This window comes from Pteropus alecto, unplaced genomic scaffold (assembly GCF_000325575.1).
Source record: "Pteropus alecto unplaced genomic scaffold, ASM32557v1 scaffold71, whole genome shotgun sequence".
Classification (NCBI taxonomy): domain Eukaryota; kingdom Metazoa; phylum Chordata; class Mammalia; order Chiroptera; family Pteropodidae; genus Pteropus; species Pteropus alecto.
The window spans coordinates 16,991,374-17,016,786 of NW_006433024.1; the positions used below are offsets into that span (position 1 = coordinate 16,991,374).

General features: G+C 35.4%; 1 protein-coding gene across 3 annotated transcripts; it reads left to right on the forward strand.

Annotated features, from left to right (window-relative positions):
- Positions 1-1,618: 1,618 nt before the first annotated feature.
- Positions 1,619-25,413, forward strand: API5 (apoptosis inhibitor 5). Of its 3 annotated transcripts, none has more exons than XM_006908045.2 (14): positions 1,619-1,858; positions 6,457-6,618; positions 7,928-8,021; positions 8,472-8,537; positions 9,061-9,212; positions 10,485-10,691; positions 11,373-11,477; positions 12,691-12,780; positions 13,755-13,936; positions 14,901-14,994; positions 15,759-15,815; positions 18,212-18,288; positions 18,823-18,959; positions 23,360-25,413. In XM_006908045.2, exons 1-14 carry the CDS (start codon positions 1,790-1,792, stop codon positions 23,440-23,442), a joined length of 1,575 nt encoding a protein of 524 aa, XP_006908107.1. In that variant the 5' UTR covers positions 1,619-1,789; the 3' UTR covers positions 23,443-25,413. The 3 variants fall into 3 exon arrangements, with proteins under 3 accessions (XP_006908107.1, XP_006908108.1, XP_024899872.1); XM_006908046.2 differs by having other exon boundaries at positions 23,365-25,413; XM_025044104.1 differs by lacking the exon at positions 23,360-25,413 and adding an exon at positions 21,244-21,795 and having other exon boundaries at positions 1,632-1,858.

A 25,413-nucleotide genomic window follows, 5' to 3' on the forward strand; every position in this document is an offset into this window, starting at 1 on the left:
TTCTGTCTCTCTTTTACATGGCCCATCTCTAGTACAGGGAATTACTCTGCCCCTTGCTCCAGAACAATCAAAGAATTCAGGTAGATTCTCACATGCCCACTTGCACTCTGCTGCCACAAGTAACTGAAGCTTTTTCGGGCACGTGCCAGGTGCCAGTCTTTTGTGTCTCTCAACAACACAAATCACATTTCAAGCTCCTCAGAATGATTCCAGACTTGAGAGAAAGAGGTAGTAATTGCCTCAAGCTACTCACGAACGCAACCCCTCTCTCTCACATGTGTGCTCTCTCTCTCTCTAAAAAATAAAATAAAATCTCATCCATTCCTCTCCTTCTATTCTCTAATCATTTTTAATGTAATCAGTCTGACTGAGGAGGACAAGAGTCAGGAAACTGTTTTCTAACCATTTCCTGCGTATAATCTGCACAAATGGATCTGGCTGTGAAATTTGCCATCTAGTATAGCTTGATGTTTTAATCCTGAAACTTCGATTTTAACATCCTTTTACGTACATACACACAACTTTGTTCTGTATGCTTTTGTTTTTGTGAAAATTAATAAAGGGAAATCTCATTTGAAATGGAGTTGAGAAGTCAGAAGAGGGAGCCCTCACGAGCTACCACTCCAACAGACCCCAACAGGAATAATCATTATTTACGACCTCGACAGGAAGAAATGCATCTATACTTCTTTACTACTCCAGCAGGAGGAAGGAAAATTTCCTTCCTTGCCCAGCAACTCAGCCAATGAGAAACCATTACCACCCTGAGTTCTTGCTTTCCTCCAATGTACTCTAATTTAAAGAAGCTCTCCGAATTTCCTCCTTTCTCTCTATAGTGATCCCTCCTTTGCTGGCTGGACTTGCCTATGGTGTTTGTTATAGCTTGCTTGTCCCGACTTACAATTCCTCTGCTTTTCTCAATTAAACCCATTTTGCTGATAAAATAACTGGCGTTTTTATTTTTAAGGTCGACATTTTGGTACATAAATGTGATTATTTTATACCTGTTTTGCAACTTCCATTTTTTTTTCATCTAAACTTGTATTTTAGAGACTCTTACCAGTAAGTGTATATGGTTTCATTTGTTTATTATTCTCTTGGCATTAGATACAATCAGGTGGCCCTAACTTGGATAGCTAGCAAAGAACTTTTCCAGAGGGCTGAATTCCACCCCGAGACTTTTTTAGTTGTGTGGACATAGCTTTTTTAAAAAGTAAGATTTAAATTTTTTTTTTTGTTTAAGAATCAACCAACCACTGGACCCACTGCCCCCTGTTGCCGGAGATTTATGGTAATCTTCCTTGAGTCTGGAGGAAATAAGAGTTTATGACTTCTCATACAGCTTGAATTCCTAAGCTTATTTTATTTTATTCCCTTTAAGATCACTTTTCTAGACAACATGAGATCTTTAAAGGGCAGAAACGCAGTCATCTTTGCATGTTCCTTCATGTCCCCCTACCCCCTCAACCAAGAGCACCTAGCCAGAAAGCCTTCAAAAAATGAATGAGCTAATTTAATCGTTCTTCCCGCCTTTTTGCACCTCCAAGAGTTAGGGGGCGATAAAACGACAAATGGCGCATTGGTTGTCAATAAAGGCCGCTCCCGACGCGCGCGTCTTTACGTAGACGTTGGGGGCGGAGCCGTCCTGTGCGCGGTGACTGGCGGAGGCACTGGCGGCAGCTGGAGGCGTAATAGTGCGGGTCGCGGTTTCCGGGGACTTCGGAGGCGGCGGTGGCGCCGGCGAGGAAGACGACGACAGCAGGAGCGACCCCTGGGCTTGTCGCTCACCATGCCGACCGTGGAGGAGCTTTACCGCAACTATGGCATCCTAGCCGATGCCACAGAGCAAGTGGGCCAGGTAAGTCCGAGCGGCCTGCAGGGCCCGGCGCTCCGCGGCCTCTCGCAAGCGCTCCGAGCCGGCCGGGGACTGCTCTTCGCCCTCCCGCGGGCTGCCAGCCGCCGGGCTCTTTCGTCTGGATGGGCTGCACTCTGGGAGTGTAGACTCCGTCTTCACCGAGGAGAGCGACGTCCCCGGTTCCCAGGCTCTTCTGCCTCCCTTGATCAGCCTTTCCTCACTGGCGTTTTCTAACAGCCTAATCAGTTTCCCGTTATTTCTCTTCCCAAGCTTTGCCTTCCTGATTTCTATGTCTTTCTCCTTTTCAGTGGAGCTTAGATTAGATTGAGAGTTCTCGAGATCAGAAATGTCTCTTTGAGAGAAATATCTGCTATTAATTTAGGAAGAGTGTTTAGGAGACACAAGTTTCTGAAAACCAGAAGAGGAGCCTTTCTTCCAGACGTTAATGAGGGCTCACGATTTCATTTATTCTGGACATTTTTTGAGCGCCTACCACGTACCAGGCGTTGTGCCGAGCGCTGGAGGTACAGGATAGAAAGACCGGTGCTTTCCTGGAATGTATTTTTAGTGAAGGAGACTAGTGATAAGTAAGAAAGGTTCTTTTATTTATTTACTTTTTAATGAAAGGTGTGAAAAATATAACAGGGCCATGCAGTGGCGGGGGAGGGGAGTTGGTTGCAGCTTTAAATAAAGTTGTCTGGCAAAAGCTCTCTGCAGTGTTTGCCCAGACACACAGTTGGAGCAGTGTTGTGTGTACGAGCCTTTTCTGCTTTGTGAGTTTTCAAGTGTTGGAATACGTTGAACTTGAGTTGATAAATATATGGTGGCGGAGGGCGGGGACACAAGGCTCTCCTGGAGGGTAATCTTGATCATTGTTAGAACTCCCATGGCATATATTTTAAATGCTTCATGTGATTCTTTTGCTTCTTCATCCCATGGGGTAGGAAGCGGAAGATCCTAGAGTCTAATAACCATAGCAAAGCTGTGGTACCTGCCCCTTTTCAGGACTTGTGTAGTGCTGATGGAGCCTTTCTGAAACGCATGAAAAAAATGTTGATGTTGGGACCTTATTTTAGCTCAATCTAGAATTATGAAGACATAGTTTCAAGAATTGGGTGATTTTTTTCTACATACATATGAAGCAAAAACCTGCTTACAGAGATTATCTCTTAGGAATGAAGAAAGGAACTTTATACACACACATACACACATGTATTTAGACCACGAGCATGTATTTTCTAATAAGCAAAATGCAGTTGATTAAATTCTAAATGAAGCATTATTTAATAACCTCAAAACCTTCCAGTCCTTCTGTCACCTTTCCTCTTGTGGCTCCTGTGTTACAGTTATTCAACATCCTTTTCCCCCACTCTGCTGCTGCTGCTCCTTCAGATCTCCTTCCTCTACTGTGTTCCTCTACCTCCCTAACCCCAGTTTCCATTGTGCTCTGGCCAGGACTTCTGACTAGCCATATAATAGAGCAAGCTGTGGCCCACCAATATTTTAAATTGTGTTGCATATTTTTATGAATTTGCTTAATATTAAAATGTAGATACTTAATTTGACATAGTCAAAAAATTGTTTAAGTTTAAAAAACCAAATACTTATTAAGTATTTGACTGTGGCAGTTAGGCTGATCTAAGATCAAATTAATATAATGCCTAAACTCTCATTGCTCCTGTGTTCTCTTACACAGGAGTCCACTGGCTTTATGTCATAAATAGCATTCTTTTGGTACTTATTTTTTGTATAATTAAGCTAAAGTCACAGATCATCCAAATTTATAATCCCTCAAATATGTAGACATGTTAACAATTAAGTATCAAATACAAACTAGATTCAGTCTGAAGAAGAAAGTAGTAATACAGCTTAGCTTATCCATTTCCTTTTTATGTCATACTTAAGAAATGTTTGTTGAAATGACACCCTTTATTCTCTAAAATAATGCTTTATTTCTTAGAGACTGCATCCTGGTCCCAAACATGGTTCGTCACTGACCACTTATGCATATTGGTTATGTTTTGACAATTACTATCACAAATTTTTTCTTTTAGAATATATCTGCTGAATGCGGATCAAATTGTAGCTGACTTTTCACTTGAAATACCTAAGGGATTTCTTTAGAGCTTACTTTTTAAATTAGATATTAAAAGCACACAAATATACAGTTTTAGAATGCATTAAAGTATTTGCGATTAAAGCTTGTTAAGATCACAAGTTTATCTAGCTGAAATCTACAGCTATGTTGGAAGAGAAAAATAGGCTGTGTAGTATTTGGAATATTTTACTGTGGTTACAATCCTGTCAATAAATCACTGATCACTGAAAATATCACATACCTTTTTTCTTTGAAAAGCACAGTAATAACTAGGGAGATTCTGGAAAAAGTCTTTTCCTTGTGCTACAGTTAGAAGACAGATCATTAAAAGAGCTAGCAAGGAATATCATTTTTTGCATTGTATAAAGAGTAATTAGTTGAAGTCTAGTACTGTCTATGGAATTATGTGATAAAACTGATGCCTGCCAATAATAGGAACTTCAATTTCTAGTTTGAATATGGTGAAATGTCTTAACTCTCCAAAGGTTTGCTGTGTTTGGGATGCCACATCCCCAGTTTATTTGCCTGTGTGGAGCCTCTATTTAGGACTCAAATTTTACCTTTGGGCTAGATCTGCCGGTCTTCTCTTTCTCCTCTCCTTTGCTAAGATCTCAGAACTTAAAGAAGCTTGGTATTAGGCAAAGATCTTGACTTTAGAGCCCATCAGAACTATGTTCAGGTCCTGGATCTGCTACTTAACATAGCTCTGAACAAATTATTTCACTTCTCTGAGGCTTGGTTTTCCCATCTGAAAAATAGGGATAGTAGTAACACCTAACTCACAGGATTACTGTGAGGTATGTACACAAGGCATTACTCAGTCTCAGGTAGGCTTTCAAGAAATGTTGCTAATGATTCTTTTGCAGTCTCTTCCAGACTTTTTTTTCTTGCCAAGGGGATGAGTTGTTTGAGGAGGGATTCTACATTTAATTTTAAACAATAAGGACCTTTTTCAAAAGGCACTACAAATAAAGCTTTGAGTTTAAGGAAATTGGATTGTGATACCCCGCAAAATGTAAGGATGTCAGAACGGTTTAAGACTTTGATATTATGAAATCTGTCTAAGAGCTCTGAGGCAAACCACAGGAATGTAAAGTTGTAGAGAAGTCAGCCATGATTTTTCGAAACTTTGCACTAAAAAGTGTGTAATATACTTTAGAAGTAGTAACTTCTGATAACTCATTTTGTGTCTACATTTCATAAGGAAGCTAACCTTACAGAAATTTTTGTTATTCAGGACGTAGTGTTATATTTAAAATAGTTAAAGGAGTTTCTATTGATCAGTTTATGGAATTTATGTTTTTAGAACTAATTTTTAGAATTTATGTTTTTTAGATAGGTTGGGAGTATAAGAACTTCTAAAGTAATCTAGTAATTATTCAGTTTATATTAAACTCTGTACCTTTAAAAGATCTAATTGTGACCATAGCCTTTTGATACATAGAATACTTTATTTCTGATTATTTTTTTTAAAAAAAGTCCTTAATTGAGATGCGACTATACCTAAATAACTTCACATCCTGCTTTTTTCCCCTTTAACATAGTATTGTCCATAAAAAGAATTACTGTTAAATTTTTGGTAATTCTATAATCCATTGGATGTTTATGAGTTATTCCCCTCAATGGCCTGAAGTAAGCTCACATATCTAAAGCACTTAGAGCATTGCCTTATACTGAGATACCCAATGTGCTGTGTACACATTGGGTATCTTTATTATAAAGTTAAAGTTTTCCAGTAATTAAAAGTTATATCCATATGTCCAAACAGAAGATGTCTCTAGTCTTGATATTTATTACTGCTGTTTGTCAGATGGATCACTGTCATTTAATGAAAGGACTGGTTTGAAGGCAGGTGTATAAGGGAGATTGTAACTTGTTGACTCTTCACATTGTATCTGAGGGAGAGCACTTCTGATCTTTTTTAAAGGAAACATGAGTTTTGAATGTATTTTTCTAATGAAAAGTTAAATATGTGACATTAGAATCTGTCTTAATCCAAAATTGGCTGGCTATATAGAATGAATTATCATGTTCATATTCTAAAATGTGATGCAAAATAAAGCTTCCTAACCTTCCTGGCATTGCTTAATTTAAGGAATGTATTCTCTTCACCTGCTTCAAGGTGCTAATTGGAAACAGATAAATATATTTAAGTCTATAACAATTATTTGGGAATCCTACAACACTCATTACAATTTTTTAAAGCATGGTACAGTCACAAGATTCGGGTCTAATCACTAGAATGAAGAAGTGTTGGTACATCAACTAACTTATTTGCTTTTCCACTTAAAGTTAGAGTCATCCTTCTCTCTTCCCCAAGTCACAGATAATTTGTTGGGAGCAGAGGAGCAAATGGTAGGAATGTAAGTGTCCAGTTTAAGCAGTGAGATTCCAAAAGTAATCCTTATTTCTTAGCCTGTGTAAAATTTTACTAATTTAGACTCAAACAAGTTTACCTTCTCATCCTTCAAAACTGTGTCCCTTTTCTGCTTTATTCTTCCAGCATAAAGATGCCTATCAAGTGATATTGGATGGTGTGAAAGGTGGTACAAAGGAAAAAAGATTAGCAGCTCAGTTTATTCCAAAATTCTTTAAGCATTTTCCAGAATTGGCTGATTCTGCTATCAATGCACAGTTAGACCTCTGTGAGGATGAAGATGTATCAGTAAGTTTATGGTTGACGCTTTTCAACAAACTTTCAGATGTTTCTCTTCCTTTTTCCAGACATTTTCTGTGTGTGGCTAATGTAACTTAAGTACCAGTCATATCAGTGCCCAGTAAAATACTGCAGTATGGTCTGGCACGATGCTATACCAAGGCTCAAACCTACATTTGAGAAAATATATTAGCTCTTTCACAACCTTTCAATTGTGAAAAATGCAAGAATCACAAAATACTGTTTTGCTTATCTGTTATCTACTGTTAAAAACGAGTTGTGGCTCACATCTTTTTCATAGATTATTATACATTTGCGTATGAAATTAGATTTTCAATCAATTTGTGCTCTCCTTGAATTTTTAAAATAGTAGTTTATATCATAAAACATAGTTTCAACAACCCTAAGTATTTTACATAGAAAAATCATTGTCTTATATAATAATTGTATGTGGTTACTAGAACAAGAAGTAGCTTTTGTTTGTTTTTAACAGAATTAGCTATTAACATTTCTGGCTGCTGATACAGGTTCCTTAGAATTTTCAATTATTATTTCTTGGCTTTTCAAATGAAATTAGCAAATTGTTACCATCATTTCATGCAGAATTTGCTAGCTATTACTCCTACACATTTTCATGTTTAAATAAGCCAAGGCCACGTATTTGGAGTTAAGTACACAATATATTCACAATATATTTGGTAGTCAATACCAAAAATTCTAAAGTAAATAGTTAAATATGATAGGGATCCCCAACTCCCCAACTCCCCAACTCCCAGGCCACGGACTGGCACCAATCTGTGGCCTGTTAGGAACCGGGCCGCACACCAGGAATTCAGTGGCAGGCAAGCAACTGAAGCTTCATCTGTATTTGCAGTGCTCCTCAGCTCCACCTCAGATCATCAGGCATTAGATTCTCAAAGGAGCACTGGTCCCTGGTTCCAAAAAGGTTGGAGACCGCTGATATGACATTGCCACTGTAGCCTTTAAGGGATACTGCATTATGTACCCAAAGGTAGTAAAAATGCAACAGTTGTATATAATCACCATATAAACCATTGTTTATAATCTCAAATCTGCTTCATCATATATAATTAATGTCCTTTTCCACCACATTTTATTTTAGTCTCTGAAGCTTGAGTGTTAAATTAGAGCAAATTATTTCTAAAACTGCTAGAAATCTCATGTTTTATATTTTTGTTATTCATATTCCTAATTATAGTTTGTGGTTTTAGTTATTTTTCTTTTTTTTTAAGGTTGGGTTTGTTGTCTTTTATTGAAGATAGTATTTGTTTAATTTTTTGTTTGAAATCATACCCAGATTCGACGGCAAGCAATTAAAGAGCTTCCTCAGTTTGCCACTGGAGAAAATCTTCCACGAGTGGCTGATATTCTGACCCAGCTTTTGCAAACAGGTAAGGAATTTATCATCACCCTTTTATCTAAATGTAACTTCTCTCTGCAATAGTGGCTCTGTTTTTAGCTTTTTTTTTAATAAAATTATTTTTTTATTCAGTAGTTTGAAGCTCTATGACTTGTGATTCCTAGTGTTGTTTTCTTTTGTTTTTAATTCTATTTATAAAGGTAAAATGATCGTAATGCTTTGGGAATTTTGCTCCATCATGATTTTCTCCCTGATATCCTGCAGTTTCATGATTGTACTATCAACATAAAAGCTTTTAAGATATGTTAGGTCAGGTTCTCTACCTATTTAAGGAAGATGTATTTTTTGGTACTTGAGAGAAATGGTTATATGTCTCCTCTCAATGTAATCTTTGAGAAACTATGTTAAATCTTAAGTTCAAAAATGAAGCACATGCTTTTTTCATTTATTTTATACATTGCACCACTTTTTCTCTATCCAGATGACTCTGCAGAATTTAACTTAGTGAACAATGCCCTGTTAAGTATATTTAAGATGGATGCAAAAGGTAAGACCACTTCTTGTTCTGAATTGTGTTTGGTGTCTTAAAAAATTGGGGAGCTTAGCATTACTCATTAAAAATCAAGTCTAGGATTCACCCAGAAATCTGTTTTTATAAAAATTCTAAGTGTTCTTTTTTTTTTAAAAAAAGCTGCTTAGCTCAATGGATTTGAGACTCAAAACCCAGCAGAAATAATTGCAAAAACACATCAAATCTTTCCCTTTGAAATCTGTTGGGAATACTTCCTTTCCCACATTAAAGAAATTCTTCCAAAATACTGAGTTTTATTTATTATTATTAATGATAAAAAAGTAAAGTCATGTTCAGGGTGACTCTGAATCCGTCAACAAAGAATTTGTGATCATTCGTAATGGTTGGGGCTGTAGAAATTTCAAACTAATTTAACTAGTGTCAGTGATATTCAGGGTGTTTATTAAACTCGAGAAGAAATATTATAAATTGAGTTAAACTGAAAAACTTCATTACAATAGAGAATTGACTTGCTACACACAGCTATTTTATTTTGCAGGAACTTTAGGTGGCTTATTTAGCCAAATCCTTCAAGGAGAGGACATTGTTAGGGAACGAGCAATCAAATTCCTTTCTACAAAACTTAAGACTTTACCAGATGAAGTCTTAACAAAGGAGGTAGAGGAACTTATACTAACTGAATCCAAAAAGGTAAGCTTTGGTCATCGTTTAGTAGAACGTCTCTAAAGCAAAAGAACATTATTTCAAATTGACAATATTTATTTATGCTATATGTAGCTTGTGTATATAATGATATATTTCATTAGAACCACCGTAGAACTTTAAGCTTTTCTTACATTGTATTTTGCACTTTGATTACTTGTAGTGATGAATCAGTGTATTAATTTAAAGGGATGTGATCATATTTAAATCCTTTGTGGTTGTTACCTTCAAAATTTATGATACTTTTTTTTCAGGACTCTGTACAAATCACCTTCAAGAAATTTTACCTAATTCCCACCCTTCTCTCCCATCTTAGGATATTCTCATAGTATTCTGGATCATTTCAAAATGAAAATGAAATCACATTGAAATGACCTATTTTTTTCATCCTACCCTATTACACTATAAGCTTTTCAAGAGTGTGAGACCATGCTTATTTGTCTGTGCTCCCAGATACAGATGCTGAGATTCTCAAGGTATATCAGTTAACTTTCACTTATAAAGTGCCAAAGTTTGGAAATAATTTACGTTTTTAATATGTTTAGGAAAATTTTAAAAATTCTTTATTAGTGCAACTCACTCGCTTACTGATAAGATTTCTTCAATGAGAGAGAGGAGCAGCAATCCAGCTGGGTATGTCAGCATATTTTACCTATGCCCCAGCTAGTAACTGATGAAGTGTGTCATGATTGCTTGCTCCTTTGGCTAGTGAACAGAAAGACCACTGTTCACAGAGTTCTTATATTGGCTGCTGATACAGAGCACTTACATTAAGACTTGCATGGTCTCCTATTTTGTATATAATTGCCATATTAATGTGAATGAGGCTGCTTTTAAATATAGGAAACTCAGTCTGATTTAACAGTTTACTGTAGAATTTCTCAATCTTTTTTGCTATCACCCCCCAATTGCCTTTTTAGACATTTTTTTCCTTAGCAGCTCTCCCACAGGTGAAATACCATGTATCTGTTTATGTACTGTATGTATGTATACCTGTGCTTTATCCATAAAAAAGCAAAATTTTCCAAGAACCAAATTTTGCCCCCTTGGAGACAATATATAGTGCCCCATGTTGAGAATGATGGTTTACTCTGAAGCTAAATTGACCTAAGCTGGAAGTTATACTTTTATCAGTATTACAGAAACATTAAGAGCAAACTGACTTTAGTAACTGAAATAAATTTGCTGTTCAATTTGAATATAGATCTTTCATTCCCATTCAAATGATGAAGATAGTTATTCTGAATTGTCTCTTTCCAGGTCCTAGAAGATGTGACTGGTGAAGAATTTGTCCTGTTTATGAAGATACTATCTGGGTTAAAAAGCCTACAGACAGTGAGTGGAAGACAGCAGCTTGTAGAGTTGGTGGCTGAACAGGCTGACCTAGAACAAACCTTCAACCCATCAGATCCTGACTGTGTGGACAGGCTACTGCAGTGCACTCGGCAGGCAGTACCCCTCTTCTCTGTGAGCTCTTTGTTTTACATACCTGGTATTTTGATTACTCTGTCAGCTTATATTTCTATAGTCACTTGAGAAATTCTCCTCAAACCTTTGCATAAAAGTAGTAATACAATGGAGTCAATATTTACTTTATGAAGGCCTGAGTGGGGTTGGTGAGAGGCTAAAGCAACAAGAAATTTCTTTAAAGCCTTGCTTAGAGACTTTTTTAAAGTCTTGAGAATTTTGCATCATACTTTATAGTGTGGCTGGATTTCTAAAAACACTTGGTTTAGTAATTTAACTTTTTTTTCTTAAATTTTCTAACAGTTTGTTAATCTAGGTAAATATGCTCTTTATCTCTGGCTTTGCGGTATCTCTGGCCGTGAGTGTTCTGAGATGTGCATACTATAGTTTGAAAAACAGTTTAAAGGATCTGTCCTTTTTAAGACATGTACATTCTGAAATTCAACACTAAAATTTCCCCAGAAATTTGACCCTAGAATGGAACAGTTCAAAGATGTATAGATGTCCTAATGTTCCAGATTGAGGTTATTTCTGGGTTGCTTTTGAGTATGCATTATACTGTATTTGTAGTCAAAGTACTTGCTGTGGTGCTCTGTTAGCATTTGTTGAATGACATTCTGTTCTTTTTGAGAGAATATTTCTCCTTTTTTTGACAACTCAATATTCTCTGAATTTTTACAGAAAAATGTGCATTCCACCAGGTTTGTGACTTATTTCTGTGAGCAGGTTCTCCCTAACCTCAGCTCCTTGACTACCCCGGTAGAGGGTCTTGATATACAGTTGGAGGTAAGAGAAAATTTCTGCTTTTAGTACTGAAAAGGCATTCATTTTATTTTATTTTAATAAAATAAGGCATTCATTACATTTTATTTAAATAAAAATGTAAACTAGTAACTTAGATCTGATTTCTGAGAGAGTAAAAAGATCCAGCAATGGCTAGCTAGTAATCTCCCAGGATTAATTACATAGGAAACTTTATGGGTTCAGTTAAAGATTGCCGCAGTGGGAAAGCACTGTCCATAGTTTTCATTATAGTCAGTCTTTACCTTTGTAGCCTGAATACTTTTAAATAAGGTATTTTAATTCATGACAGTTTCCATCTCCATCCACAACTGATAAAGCTAGATTTTAGCTGGATTAACATAAAACATCCTTTATCCCTTCTCCAATGGAATTGACCACTCTGTCCTTTGTATCTTAACTGTAATGTACATATACATTTTTTTCACTGCATGTATAATACTTTACAGTTATTTATCTCCCCACATTTAACCAGATCCATCTCTGTAGCCGCAGAATCCAGTGCAGAGCCTGATTGTGAAAGGCACTTAATGATGATTGTTAAATTGAACTGAAATATGGAAATGTATGTGCCATTTCCCTCATAGGTCTTTGGGATAAAGAAGAGTCTCATTGTGCTCGGACACTGTAGTTTGCTTCAGATGTTCTGGGTTTGGCTTATCAGACTGGGATTGAATAAAGCAGAGATGAACCTCAAGAATAGTGGCAATTACCAATACTTTGAGTTAGTATCCAGAGACTAAATTTAATAGTAAATGAGGCCCACTCTGAACGTTAATAAATAATTCTTTGCTGTTACGAGTTCTTCAGTATCTCTCCATAGTACAAATTGTCAAGTTAGTGAATTTATCATTTTTACATTGTATTTAGCACTATCATCGTTAACCTGTTACTGAAAGTATCATGTATATTCTTTTCTTCTTACAGAATAGTTGAGAGTCACAAAATCTGGGTTTTAAGTTCTGCCCTGCCACTGACATACATTGTGACTTTCCCAAATCACATAGTCTCTCTGACTTTGAGTTTCCTCAACAGTATAATATAAGGGCTGCATCTCTAAATTTTTTTTCTAGTTCAAACATTCTGAGTCCATGAAAGTGTAATTGAAAAATAAGCAATCTTAAATAGTTATCTAGCATCATTCTTATTTTATAGCCCTTGCTCATTCAAAAAAATAACAGTATATTATGTGTTTTAGGTATTGAAACTGTTGGCAGAGATGAGTTCATTTTGTGGTGACATGGAAAAGCTAGAAACAAATTTAAGGAAACTGTTTGATAAGTTATTGGTAAGAATTTTTTTCTTTCCTTATGACATAGTCAGTATATAGCCCCAGAGTCTAATAGTGTAGTATTAATTTCTAGATTCTGGAGAACCAGATTTTGAAATTATATTAGACAATTCTAGCAAGTGTTGTTAGGTGCTCAGGCCATGTGTATTTTTTTTTAATGTTTTAATCTTTGGCATTCCTTCTGTTGTTGAGGCTTTGCATAAAGGTTTATATAGTAGGTCTTTCTGCTATTTCTCTATCAAAACATATTTTACATTTGCTGCAGCTCACCATCCAGGTTGCAGCCTAAGGGCAAGTAGCATTAGCAACCAGGAAATAAGGTCATTTAAGTCATAATTGTGGAGAAAATAGGCCATCTGATAAAATCATTATAAGTGTCACCAAATGATTTTCTTGTTAGATTGAGCAGTTATGTAACTCACACAGTGATAACGCATTAGCATGAATTGAGTCATCCAGTATCTGGTGCTCTTCCAGACCTGGAATTACCTACTAAGGGATTATAACACTGATATTGAATGCCTCTGATAGTACTCTGAATGAAAAGAGAGTACTTAAACAATATGGACTAACGTTCAGAGATTTGTGGAGTTAGCATAATGTAGTAGTTAAGAGTGTCAACTTTTGATGTCAAACCTAGATCGAATCCTGGCTCTTCAGCTTACTAATTTTTCACTATAGGAAAGACACCTGAGTTCTCAAAATTCCATCTACATTAAGTGCCTAATAAAAGTAATTGCTTTCATTGTCATTATTAGTAGTAGTAGTAGCAGCTATAGCATAGATTAATATAGAGAATTCACAGCCTAGATCGTTGATCCAATAAGTCTAAAAAAGGTATCTTACCTAAATTTCTGATCTTGGTAGTTTTTAATGCTTCATGTGTCAAAAGCATGCCCTACAATTAGTTGAGCATATGTTTATAATTATATAGAGCAGATTGCAAACATCTCTATATTTTCATCTTTTAGGAGTACATGCCTCTCCCTCCGGAAGAAGCAGAAAATGGGGAGAATGCTGGTAATGAAGAACCCAAGCTACAGTTCAGTTATGTGGAATGTTTGTTGTACAGCTTCCACCAGTTGGGCCGAAAACTTCCAGATTTCTTAACAGCCAAACTGAATGCAGAAAAGCTCAAAGATTTTAAAATTAGGTGATGTATATATGGTTGATGTAATGCAGTCCTTGGCAAAGGTGATGGCTATCTGGTGCTCCCTGAGTTTTGTTTTCATTTTTATAAAGCTTTCTTCCCACCCTAACTTACCCCAGTGGAACAAAATAAAAGAGCCACAAGACAGGAATGTATGTAAAACATACAACACCTTTGACATAACAGATCCATGGGGGAGAATTACCTTTTTCAGATATGTACTCTGGCTCTCCCTGCTTGCTTTATCATTTGGCCAGGTTCACTAACCTAACACCCCAAATTTTCCTCAGCAGTTAAATGACAATGGCACCGGTCTCCGAGTTGTAAGACTTAAATGAGACAATGAATGGGAAGCACTGAGCACAATGCCTGGCACATAGTGGGTACTCAGTAAACTTGAGCTGCTATTGTTGTTAATTTCTTATAGTGTAACTGAGGAGTAGCACTGGAGAAATCATAAGTCATTTTAAATCATGAAGACATTTTGTATTGAATCATTTCATTAAATTCACATCTTAAATTTTGAAATGTTTGGCCATCATATCATCTGTTAGTGACCTCTACTCTTTGGTGAAAAAGGTTTAATAATTTGTGAAACATTTGATCAGAAGCAGGCAACGTAAGAAATCACTCTAAAAATGAAAATAAATAAATGATGCCAAGTTGTTAGACATTGTATCTAGTTGTCAGCAGGATGGAGTAATGGCACCACCTCTTTGTTCACATATTGCCTGGGAACAAACTTAAAAAAGAGATTACTTAGGAACCTTTGAGATTTATATGAGTTTATAGTAAATTCTCAAATCTGCAATTTTATTAATTTTTAACTGGACCTTGAGGTGCAAACAGATCAAACACTCCCTTGTTTGCAGATAAATACACAGAGGTTTTCTTGTCTAAATCAAAATTGAAGTAGAAAAAATTGAAGTAATTAATGATTTGCTAATTAACATACTCTTTCATTCAGGCTGCAGTACTTTGCACGAGGCCTGCAGGTTTATATCAGACAACTTCGCTTGGCTCTCCAAGGTAAAACAGGCGAAGCCTTAAAAACAGAAGAGGTAAGAATACTGGGTCGCATCTCATAAGGAAATTTTTATAATAACCACTATTTATTACAAATTCAGACTGAATTCATACATTGAAATGTAACATTCAACTTTATTTGAACTGGTGATACAAGTCTGTTGAAGATATGATATTAGAAGATTGTCTACATATTAGGTTATTTGCTAAGTTATACTTTTATCATTGTTGAACTATCCAATGTTTGTGAAAAGTTTTGTTACCAAACTTAGATACATGCGAGTCCCTCACTAGAGTCTCATAAGTGTCACATGTTATTTAATTATTTGATTGATGGCTGTCATTTTTAATTTATCCTTTTTAAAACCTAAATATTAATTTACATTAGAATAAGATTAAATTGCCTATTATATACCAAAATATTTGTTTTGGGATTTTTGATTCCCTGATCTCACCTGTTTAGCTCTATCTCATCTCAGTTCTAATGAAATATTTTAAGTTTTCATGTCTTTCTATAACTTAATCTCATTATTTTTAAAACAACTCCTATGTGCATATGACTTGTCCCCTACTCATTTTTCAGATAAATTATAGATACCATTTTAATGTTCTAACCTGTCAAAGGAATATCAAGATTGTTTGCTTTCTTTGCCATCTCTACACTTATTTAGCGTCAAAAAATAGGCATAAGCAGAAATAATTCTGAAAGAGAAGTTAATTACTCTAGTTCTATGTGGTCATGGAATATGCAGCATAAAAGTTGTTGGCATTTTAATTTAATTTTGTTTTCCTTTTGCAGAACAAGATTAAAGTTGTTGCATTGAAAATAACAAATAATATCAATGTTTTAATCAAGGTAAGTCTTCCTTTCTTGCCTAGTACTCCCAGCCAGCTAGAAAGTTATTTTAAGAGGTTATGTATTTTTAGGTCCAAAATGTTATTTTAAGGGGAGATGCCATTGCATTCCAGTTGTTTGGCCTTTTAAAGCTTAACGCTTTTTATAATACCAAGTGACAGTTCCATAGCTATTACAAAATCATACGTTGTTTTATTTAAAAGCTATTATATAAGATACTGCAAGCAAAGGAAGGAATGCAGATTTCTTCAGGCCCAAAGCATTAGAGCAGATACATTTAGATTCACAATTTCACTGACTTAAGTTCTGGTGGTCTTAGTGCTATTGAGTCCTTTCAAATTGGCCAGTGAAGCCTTGCTTTGCTTACAAATGGGCAGTCCTCTGTGATACATTGAGAGCTTTCTGTAATGTAGGCTAAGGTATACTTTACATTAAGCTATACATACCCTTAAATTCTGGTCCCCGTCCCCCCCGCCCCTGCCAAGGATCTATTAGCCTGACAAAAATAAAACTAATAATCTTAGAGGACTCAAAAAGAGTCACAACAAAGTAACCATCATTTGTTATCCAAGTTCACAGTATTGTAGCCAGATGGGAGAAAGAAATGATATTTGTAACACCTAAGCACAAAACCTGACAGTAACAAAATTGGGACTAGTGATATGCCTTAAAACTAATCTGGTAAAAATCCCATGGAATACTTACTTTTTATCAAAAGAGAGGAAAGCTTTTCAGAGAAAGCAACAGTGAGACACTGAGGGTCGGATATCATATTGCTAAGTGAAAAGGCATTCAGAAACCAAAGAGGTGAGAATACTCTCATCTCCTAAGAAAATTTTTATAATCTTGAACATAAATAATTGGAGACAGTGAATTTATATATTAAAATGTGAGATTTAACTTTATTTGAACTGATAACATTGGTCTAAGTTGAAGATGTACTATAAAGAACATTTTAAACTTAACAAATTCATGGAAATGAGAATGTTTCCTGTTGAAGAAACCATAGTGATTTAAAGATGACTGTAGTAGGAAGATGTATGCAAAAGTGATACTCACCATCCAGTGAGTCCAAGATCTGTGGGGGAGTGGAACTACGATTTCTCCACATTCCTCTCATTATAAAGAACTTCGCTGCACTGAAGGTCATTGGTAGGAGCATTCATTAACCAGCAAGTATCTGTGTGCTACCTCCTGGGGTCAGGCACTATGCTAGGCTCTGGCAATAGGATACATTCCTGAAATAACCCAAAATATTTTTTAAAATTAGAAGTATGTGACATCAATTTTTTGTTTAAGGAAATCACAAGAAAACCTGGTGTGCCTTGGTTCATTCTTGGCATTTCTTCGCAATCCTACCTAAGCAGACTCATCTAAAAGTCCACAACTTATCTGTATTTCTATTTTAATGAATCTGTAAACTGTAACCCAATATTCCATTGTCACCCGAGATTTAACATTTTTAAAATTGGAGCCTTTTCCTTTCCTCTTCTTGTCCCTTTCTTAATAACATTATATGCTAAATCACTGCAGCTAGAAACCTCAAACATTTTGGATTCAATGGACTTTATATGGGCTAATTCTCTGCATTTATCTGGTACATTGGACTTAAGGTTTATATAGTAGGTGGTGATTTTTATTAGTACAGTATGTTCATTCTAACTGGAAATGGAAAAAACTCAGTTTAATCAGATTTTACTGGTATATAAAATTAGAGTAAAGCTGATAAGAAATATTAGGTAAAATACTGAGAATAAATATGTTTAGGAATCCATTCACAGTTTTAAGGATATTATGAGGTTAGGTTATTTCAGTTCTGGATTACTTTAACATTTAAATTCAGACATTTGAATTAGCACATATTGATCATTTTTGTTTTTAAATCTTGTGTGTTTTTCTCTTGTTGGTAATTTATAGATATTTGAAGGGAAGAAAAATGTGATTGGCTAGGCCATTAGTTGTGTCCTAATTTTGAACTGCTTAAAAATTTGCAAAAGTAAATACAGATTGCACCATTTATTTTCCTTAAAGTACCTTGGTGACTGCATCTGTGCAAAAGAAATACTTATTTGTTGACTTTGTTTATTAAGGTTGATGAAGACTGATATTTTGTCTTGGAACTTGAAATGACATTTAGGAAAAAATAACTGCAGTTTCTTAAGTGTTGTGCACAAAATAACATTAATGAAGTAATAGATACAAGTTATTAACAAAATAGTTGTTGTTTATTTTCCTCTTGCAGCTTTAAGGTTCTTAGTCACCAGCATAAAAACAAAGATAAATTAAAGCTTCCTTTCCTAAAATTAATCTTTAAGATGTCTCCCTGTTGCTTATCTTCACCACTACTCCCCACACCATCAAATACATAGAAATCTTGTCTAATTTTGTCTCTTCAGGATCTCTTCCACATTCCTCCTTCTTATAAGAGCACAGTAACATTATCCTGGAAACCTGTACAGAAGGTTGAAATCGGGTAAGAAATATATATAAAAGAGATTTAAGTCTTCTAATATTTATGATTTACAAATACGAAAAAAAAAATCTGAATTCAGATGTTACATTTACTATACAAAATGGTACATTATTAGTTAAATGGTTCTTAATAAGATGTTAAAGTATGACTATTAGAAGCGTGTCTTAAAATATAAACTCTAATTCCAGTATTTATAAACTGGTGGAATACAACCCTGGAATTTTCAAGCTTGCTTGTACTCCTCTGACATAACTAGACTTTCTGACTAGTGTTACAAAACGAGTCACTTGTGTGTAGTCTTTGAAGCTACATTCTCTAGATTCTAGGTTATTTTGAAGTCTTATAAATGCCCTCTTGACAATGTCTGCATTAAGGCAGTTAATTTGATGGTATCAAAATGTTACATATTGTTTTCTGATGTGACTGTCATCTTTAGGATACCTTTCATAACTGATATGCTAAATTACAAGTTATTGATGGTCTGTGGTATAATAGAATTTTTTTTTTTATTGCCATTCTTCCTACTGTTTATAGGCAAAGGAGGGCCAGTGAAGATACAACTTCCGGTTCACCACCCAAGAAATCTCCAGCAGGACCAAAAAGGGATGCCAGGCAGATTTATAATCCTCCTAGTGGGAAATATAGCAGCAATTTGGGCAACTTTAATTATGGTGAGCGTTTCCGTTTGGGAACAGGCAGCATAAGAGATTAAGCAGAAATTATGTTGTGCTTGATTTTCATTATCAATTATATATAGTATCATAGCTCTTTCATGTGGTTTTTTTGAGATGGTTTGGGGAAATCGAACTGTTGGGGAAACAACTGATCTCATTCCTTTCTGGCCCACCCTTGTGGGCTCACTGAATTGAGCATGTAACATTAAACTTAAAAAAATAAAAATATGCCTCTTGTATACAGAGGAGCCAAGAGAAAAAGAAGTTGGCATGAACCATCCATTCCTGGTTTTCTCTGTTCTAGCTTCAAGGCAAAACATTCTGTGCATTTTCCCTCAGGGCTGGAGCTATAGCTTCTGGGAGGTGTGGTATTAATGATCCTTCCTAGACCTTGTCAGCCTACTGCTTGTCCCCTGATCTTCTGTAGTACTTCAAAAGCAGAGGTCATAGAAGTGAAGTCAGATGTTAAAGCATTATCTGACAAGGAAGATGGTCCCACTCTGGTTTCCCTAGCTGCCCAGAGTGCAGTCCTCCTGTCAACTTTAGCTGTTAGTGCCAGGAGAACATCCCAATAGTCCATTCTCTTCCAGGGCTATTGAATGAGAAGTGAAGTTTATTTCTCATTGACTTATATGTCCTCATAGATTCTTTCAAAGAACAGACAAAAATATCACTAACAGCAAATCTTGCTTAAGACAAAGTTTAATAAGACTAGCAACTAAAAATGCTTGTGATTTGTCTTCATTACCAATCAATTAATTCTGCAGTACAGGTTTCCCCTGCAATCCAAAAAAAGTAGAGCGTTCCTATGAAACCTTTTGTAAGCCAAAATGGAGTGAAGTGAGGCAGTTACCAAATTTATATAGAAAAATTGAGCGTTCCCAGACCCAAAAAGTAACCTACCAAATGACACATAAAACCCCCTAAAATACTAATGTAGAGTAAAAGCAGGAATAATACGATAAATAGACACCATGCTTTGTACATCCACCAATCCTCTCTAGCAACAGACTCTATTTTATCCATTCCTGGATGCCAAGTAAAAGAGATCACTTTGATACTAGCAGAACTTATAGTAACTTCAGCGGCTTTCAAGATTCTTTCTCGATTTCTTTCTCTGTGTAAATAGTACAAATGGTGGACAGAGACAAGTTCAATACACACGTCTTTCCACTTATCACAATCGAAATGCTTAATTATATTCAGTTTTACATTAATTATAACACTCTTACGAATTCTCTTCAGCTTTTCTGATACTTGAGGACACATCTTGCTAAAGGATTAACAAAATAAAGCTAGAAAAGCACAGGTGGTTGCAGACACAGCTAAAGCTATAGCAGCTGGATGCTGTGATGCTGAGTGTAGTGATCAAGGAAGGAGCTTGCCAAAGCCACTCTCACTACCTAGGGTACCCACTGCCTCAGTAGTGGCTGGCTGCAAAACAAACACTGAACACTATTTTTGCTTTTTGCCTTTTTTTCTTTGAGGCAACTATAGTGTAGGAAAGATCACTGAACTCTTTTACTTATATAAAAACAAGTAAATGTGCATCTTAGCCTCTTTTCTTACCCGAAAAATAGGGATAACAGAGTTCTTCAAAACTTCAAAAAAGAATATTTGTGCAAGTATGTTTTAAATGGAAAGGATTCTATGTTACTTCATTACACAAATATTATCCTGTTACTTGTATGATTTAATGTGTTGTCATTCAGAACCATTCTTAAAATCAACTATTATCTCAGATACTATCTTCATTTGACTTAATGAAAGTAATCAAGAGCTAGGCAATACATAGAATTATATTCCTTTCCACTTGGGCAGGTCAGTTAATCCTGAGTTTCCATAAGGACTGCCCTATGAAACTCAATTGTCTGCGTGATAGCAGGAATCAGATGATATAATGCATGTCAAAGAGATGTGAAAAATGCAAAACCTGAGATTGTATGTGGTTTTTTTTAATTATCAGTGTAAAAAATCAGTTTTACACAAGACAAAAATCCAGGAGTCACTTGGCCATCAAAGTAACACAAGGGCAAAACCGCATGCCTGTTATCTTTGGTGTTTGGTATTACAGTACTCTAGGGGTCAACCTTATAACTGAGGTGCTTGTCATAAATTGAATTATAAAGCAAACAACTCTGGTTCTTATTAGAAGATGGAAGCAAAATGTCTGCAAGTTGAGAGTTGCATGTTACCAGGTTATAGTTATTCTCGGTGCTACAGATGAGAATTGGTAGACCTATCTACCACATGTTTTTTCTACTTTTTTTTATGTCCTTAGAGAACTGACAGTGTGTCAGGAAGATGGGAGAAGCATGTTACTTTTTTTCTGGTATGTCAGTATTGCCTCAAAATTGGAGGATGAAATGTTTGTCTTTTTAAGAATGGGTTTTGTTAGCCACATGTGGCAAAATCATCATGATTCCAGTTTTCTTTGTCAGGCAAGCTTATGTTTTCTTTTTCCACAGAAGACTAGATTTTTTTTTTTAAGTCATGTACACTGAAAGATTGGGAAATTTATTCGTGTTAATATTTGTGTTTTTCTTCTATAAACAGTTTCCCAGTAACCTAGAAGTACTAAACAGTCTATATTTTATGACTTGTGGCCTTCACTTTTTACTTGTTTAGAATATAAAAATAATTTTTAAAGTATAATTTTACTTAGAATAGTGGTTTCTTAAATTAGTACTGAAAGTTTGAAACCAATGGAAAGATCGTGAAAGTGCAAAATGGTTTCTCATGATGAAAGCTCTTCAAAAAGGAGAAAATTTGGTGACTTCCTCTACTGTAACAATGGCTGTATAATTTGCAGGTCAAAAAAAAAAAATACCCAGTATAGAAAAGATAACAGGATCAAATAATACCTTCATACAGCATATTTAATATAGTCGTTAGATACAGCTAAACTATTGAGGGTAACCAGTTCTTCATATTAAAATTGATTGAAAAACAAGTGAAAGGGTGGATTTTAGTAGTCTCTTAGCTTTTAGCTAATAATAATGATATCTATAAGGATGTTAATTTGTTAAGTCTGTTGATGTTAAATTTTCTAAGAAATGAAGGTTTTATAATGAGTATTGTAGGGGAGAGATGTGTAATAGATGATGCCAAGCCTTAAATAGTCAAAAATGCAGAAGTTATAGCCTACATAAAGGTTGGGACACGAGCTGAATGTACCTATGGTCACAGCATCTATCACTGGGAGCATCTTGCCCTCAGACCACCTCTGATTTTCTGAATGTATTCTCTGGGGTAACAAACGTGGCGGTTTCATTTAACTGGTTTGCATACTGTTCAACTTAGAAAAAAATGTGTCAGCATGAGAGGTGGCTTCGAATCAGATCTCATTCTGTTGCACAGATAAATGTTGGCTAAGCTGGGAAAAGATCCAATTAGTTTTCTAATTGAAGATTTTGGGGAGGGGCAGGGGGAGACATCAAAAGATCACCCAGATAAGGTAACTATATTTCTAGCTACAATGGCAAAAAATAGATTGCAGTACTAAATAGGAATTTTGATTCATAGCATCCGATATTATGGATCAAAAATGGCAATATCAAGTTCTTTTTATTGCTCCTAACAAGACTGCTGCAGTGAGAAAATCTGAAAGTTCAATGAAGAAATTTGATCTCTAGAAGTTTGAGGCTCTTCATTCATTTTTGTATGATGAAAAGTCCAGCCTTGCTGATAACTTCTTTTCTTCCTCTTTGAGGAATATTTCTCTGGAGCTATAAAAGAGACTAACCAATGAATCAACGACTCACTCTGCCATATGACACAAGTGACTTGATTTTTCAGCAAAAGATATGCTTAATTTAACTGAAACACTATATGTATCACCTTTTTGGCAGCATCTTTGAACAGTTCACGTAGCTGATAAAGCAGTGAGAAGAGCTATCCATATTTATATCTCCATTTTTGTACTTAAAATATTATGGTACTTAAAATATTATCACCAAAACAAATTGCCTATCCATTGCATTTAAAAGGAAAACTTTCAGTCTAGCCTAATTTTTCAAAATTGATCATTGACAGTTTATAATGTATTTTGCATTTATGGCACCAATATTTGAAGGCCAGTGGTTTCATTAATTTTCTTTGATAGTGATAGGCCCCAAAATAACTAAGAAATGTGGTTATAACATTATCACCTTGAAACATCTTTGTTAATGGGATACATTACTTGTGACTGTATTTGGCACCTTGCCACATGTGCTTTGGTATATATGTTGCCCTGGTTTTATGTACAGATTGAATTTGTAGATGGTGTAACAGAATACCAGTGCTGCTTTTATAGAGCCTACTACTACATTCAGAACTACTTGCTACATTTCTTCTGTGTTTGCTGTATCAAGAAGTCCTGGGCAAGACCTAAACCCTTGTTCGCTTTTTCGTAGAGCAGAGAGGAGCCTTCAGGGGAAGTAGAGGTGGCCGAGGTTGGGGAGCACGAGGAAATCGTAGTCGGGGAAGACTCTACTGAATAAGACGTCACATTCGTCAGCATTGTCATGAGCTTAATATACTTAAATTCTACTACTCATTGGATTGCCGGGGATGTCCCTTTAAAAAGACTGCTGCCTTCAGCTAAAAACTTAATGTTCTTTATACCTTTGTATGTATGATCTACTTTTGTAACAGACCATGGTTGTGTCCAAGGTAAAACCACAGCGATATTTTTGGATGCTTTGTGCGCAATCTTGACTTGTTTTTGCAACATTATCATTATTCAGACTTTATATTGTGAATCTTATTTTGAAACATCTTAATAATTTGTCATCGAGAGCTATTCAAGTCTAAAATGTAATGAAATTCAGTCAATTTCTGACAACTGGTAAAGATCATCAGTTTTGAAAGGTTACTGATTTTTCTTTCCCCCCTTTTTTTGCCTAATCAATATATGGAGAAGAGTAATGGATATTCTTAACATTTTATTTTCATTGTTTTTTAATAAAGCTGCTAGGCAATGGTTCATTCCTACCTAGTGTCATAAGAGCAAAATATACTTATGAGCTTTCTTAAAATGTAGAAATGACATTACATTTTTAGGAGAAAGTTTTGCTTGCTTTTCTCCATATGTTGTGATATAAAATTTTGACTATGGGATCTTACTATTTGAATAGAAATGTGTATGTATGATATACTTACATACACATATGTGTGTATGTATGTATATATGCATGCTGTGAAACTTGACTACACAACATAAATCATTTTTTAAAATTCCAGGAACAGGTAATCTTTGACATGGTGATTATCCTTTTGAGGCTGAATCCATTATTAACTTGTTATCTAGGTTTTCTCAGTAGTGAGAGATTTTGTGTCAGCTGCACTTACACGATTATTGTTATTTAAAACTAAAAATAAACGCTGCATTTTCAAAGATAAGTTTGGAGATCGCTGTTGGAAAATACAGCCAAAATATTGAATCTGATGTACATACAGGTTTCTACAGGATGACATAGAATAATTTAGAATTTTGGCATTTAATAACCAGGGCAACCCAGGAAAAGTGACTTGATAACATGGTGTACCAATAATAAGGGATGCTCTCAGTTTGCTTTTGCCACTTTGAAGATTTTAACTTCTCAGGTTATTAATCAAAATTATTGTAAAAGTTAGCCAATAGGATCTTTAGGTTAAAACAGCAGATGGGGGGTTTGTGGAGTGTTTAATGTCATGGGCATTTTTAGTAGCATAGGCCCTTTGCTCTGCATTTGAATGTTACATATATTTTTGTTCCACAGTTAATCTTCCTTCCCCAAGTTTGCTATTCAAATCCAATGCCTGAATGACATTTTCTAGTAGTTTGACCTATTTTTTGAGGAATAGTTTGTGATTCCAATGCAGGTGTCTTCATTACTATTACCTCTATATTGAGGAAAAAGCAAAACCCCTTTGTTAGAATTACTGCACACTTTTAAAAAATAGAAGGATACAAGTGAGCAAAAAAAGTTGATCAGCTTGACTATGGAGTGGTGGCAATAATCTAAACATTCCAAAAGACTATGAGCTGAACTTAAGCTCCCTTGGAATCTGAACTGACATAGGAACATGGACTTGACATTTGAAAACTGTGACCAGGTAGTCTGGACCTCAGAGGCAAATCAGCCAGGGGCCTAAAGCCATTTCAAGTTCAGAAACTATATTGGGACTACAGTTATATAAATTTAAACATTAAGTGTAACTTTCTTTTTTTAAGAATACTTGTAAACTCAAAGCTGAGCAGAAGTGACTTTCTCAAGTTTGATGTTGACTGTGTTTCTTCCTTTACCCACCTCATTGTTCCCCTTCTCTTTCCTAAGGCAATAGTGCACAACTTGTTATTTTTGCTTAAAAAATCTGAATGAAAAACTTTATGCCATGATTTCTTTTGCAAGACACCTGTTTATCACCTTGTTCAAAAGTAAACGTTCCCTTATGCTTTTGAAATAAATTTCCTTTTGTAATTTTG

Coding starts and splice junctions, on each gene's coding strand:
- API5 (XM_006908045.2), top strand. CDS start 1,790: ATGCCGACCGTGGAGGAGCTTTACCGCAACTATGGCATCCTAGCCGAT. Junction 1,859..6,456: donor CCACAGAGCAAGTGGGCCAG/GTAAGTCCGAGC, acceptor TTATTCTTCCAG/CATAAAGATGCCTATCAAGT. Junction 15,816..18,211: donor ATATCAATGTTTTAATCAAG/GTAAGTCTTCCT, acceptor TTGTCTCTTCAG/GATCTCTTCCACATTCCTCC.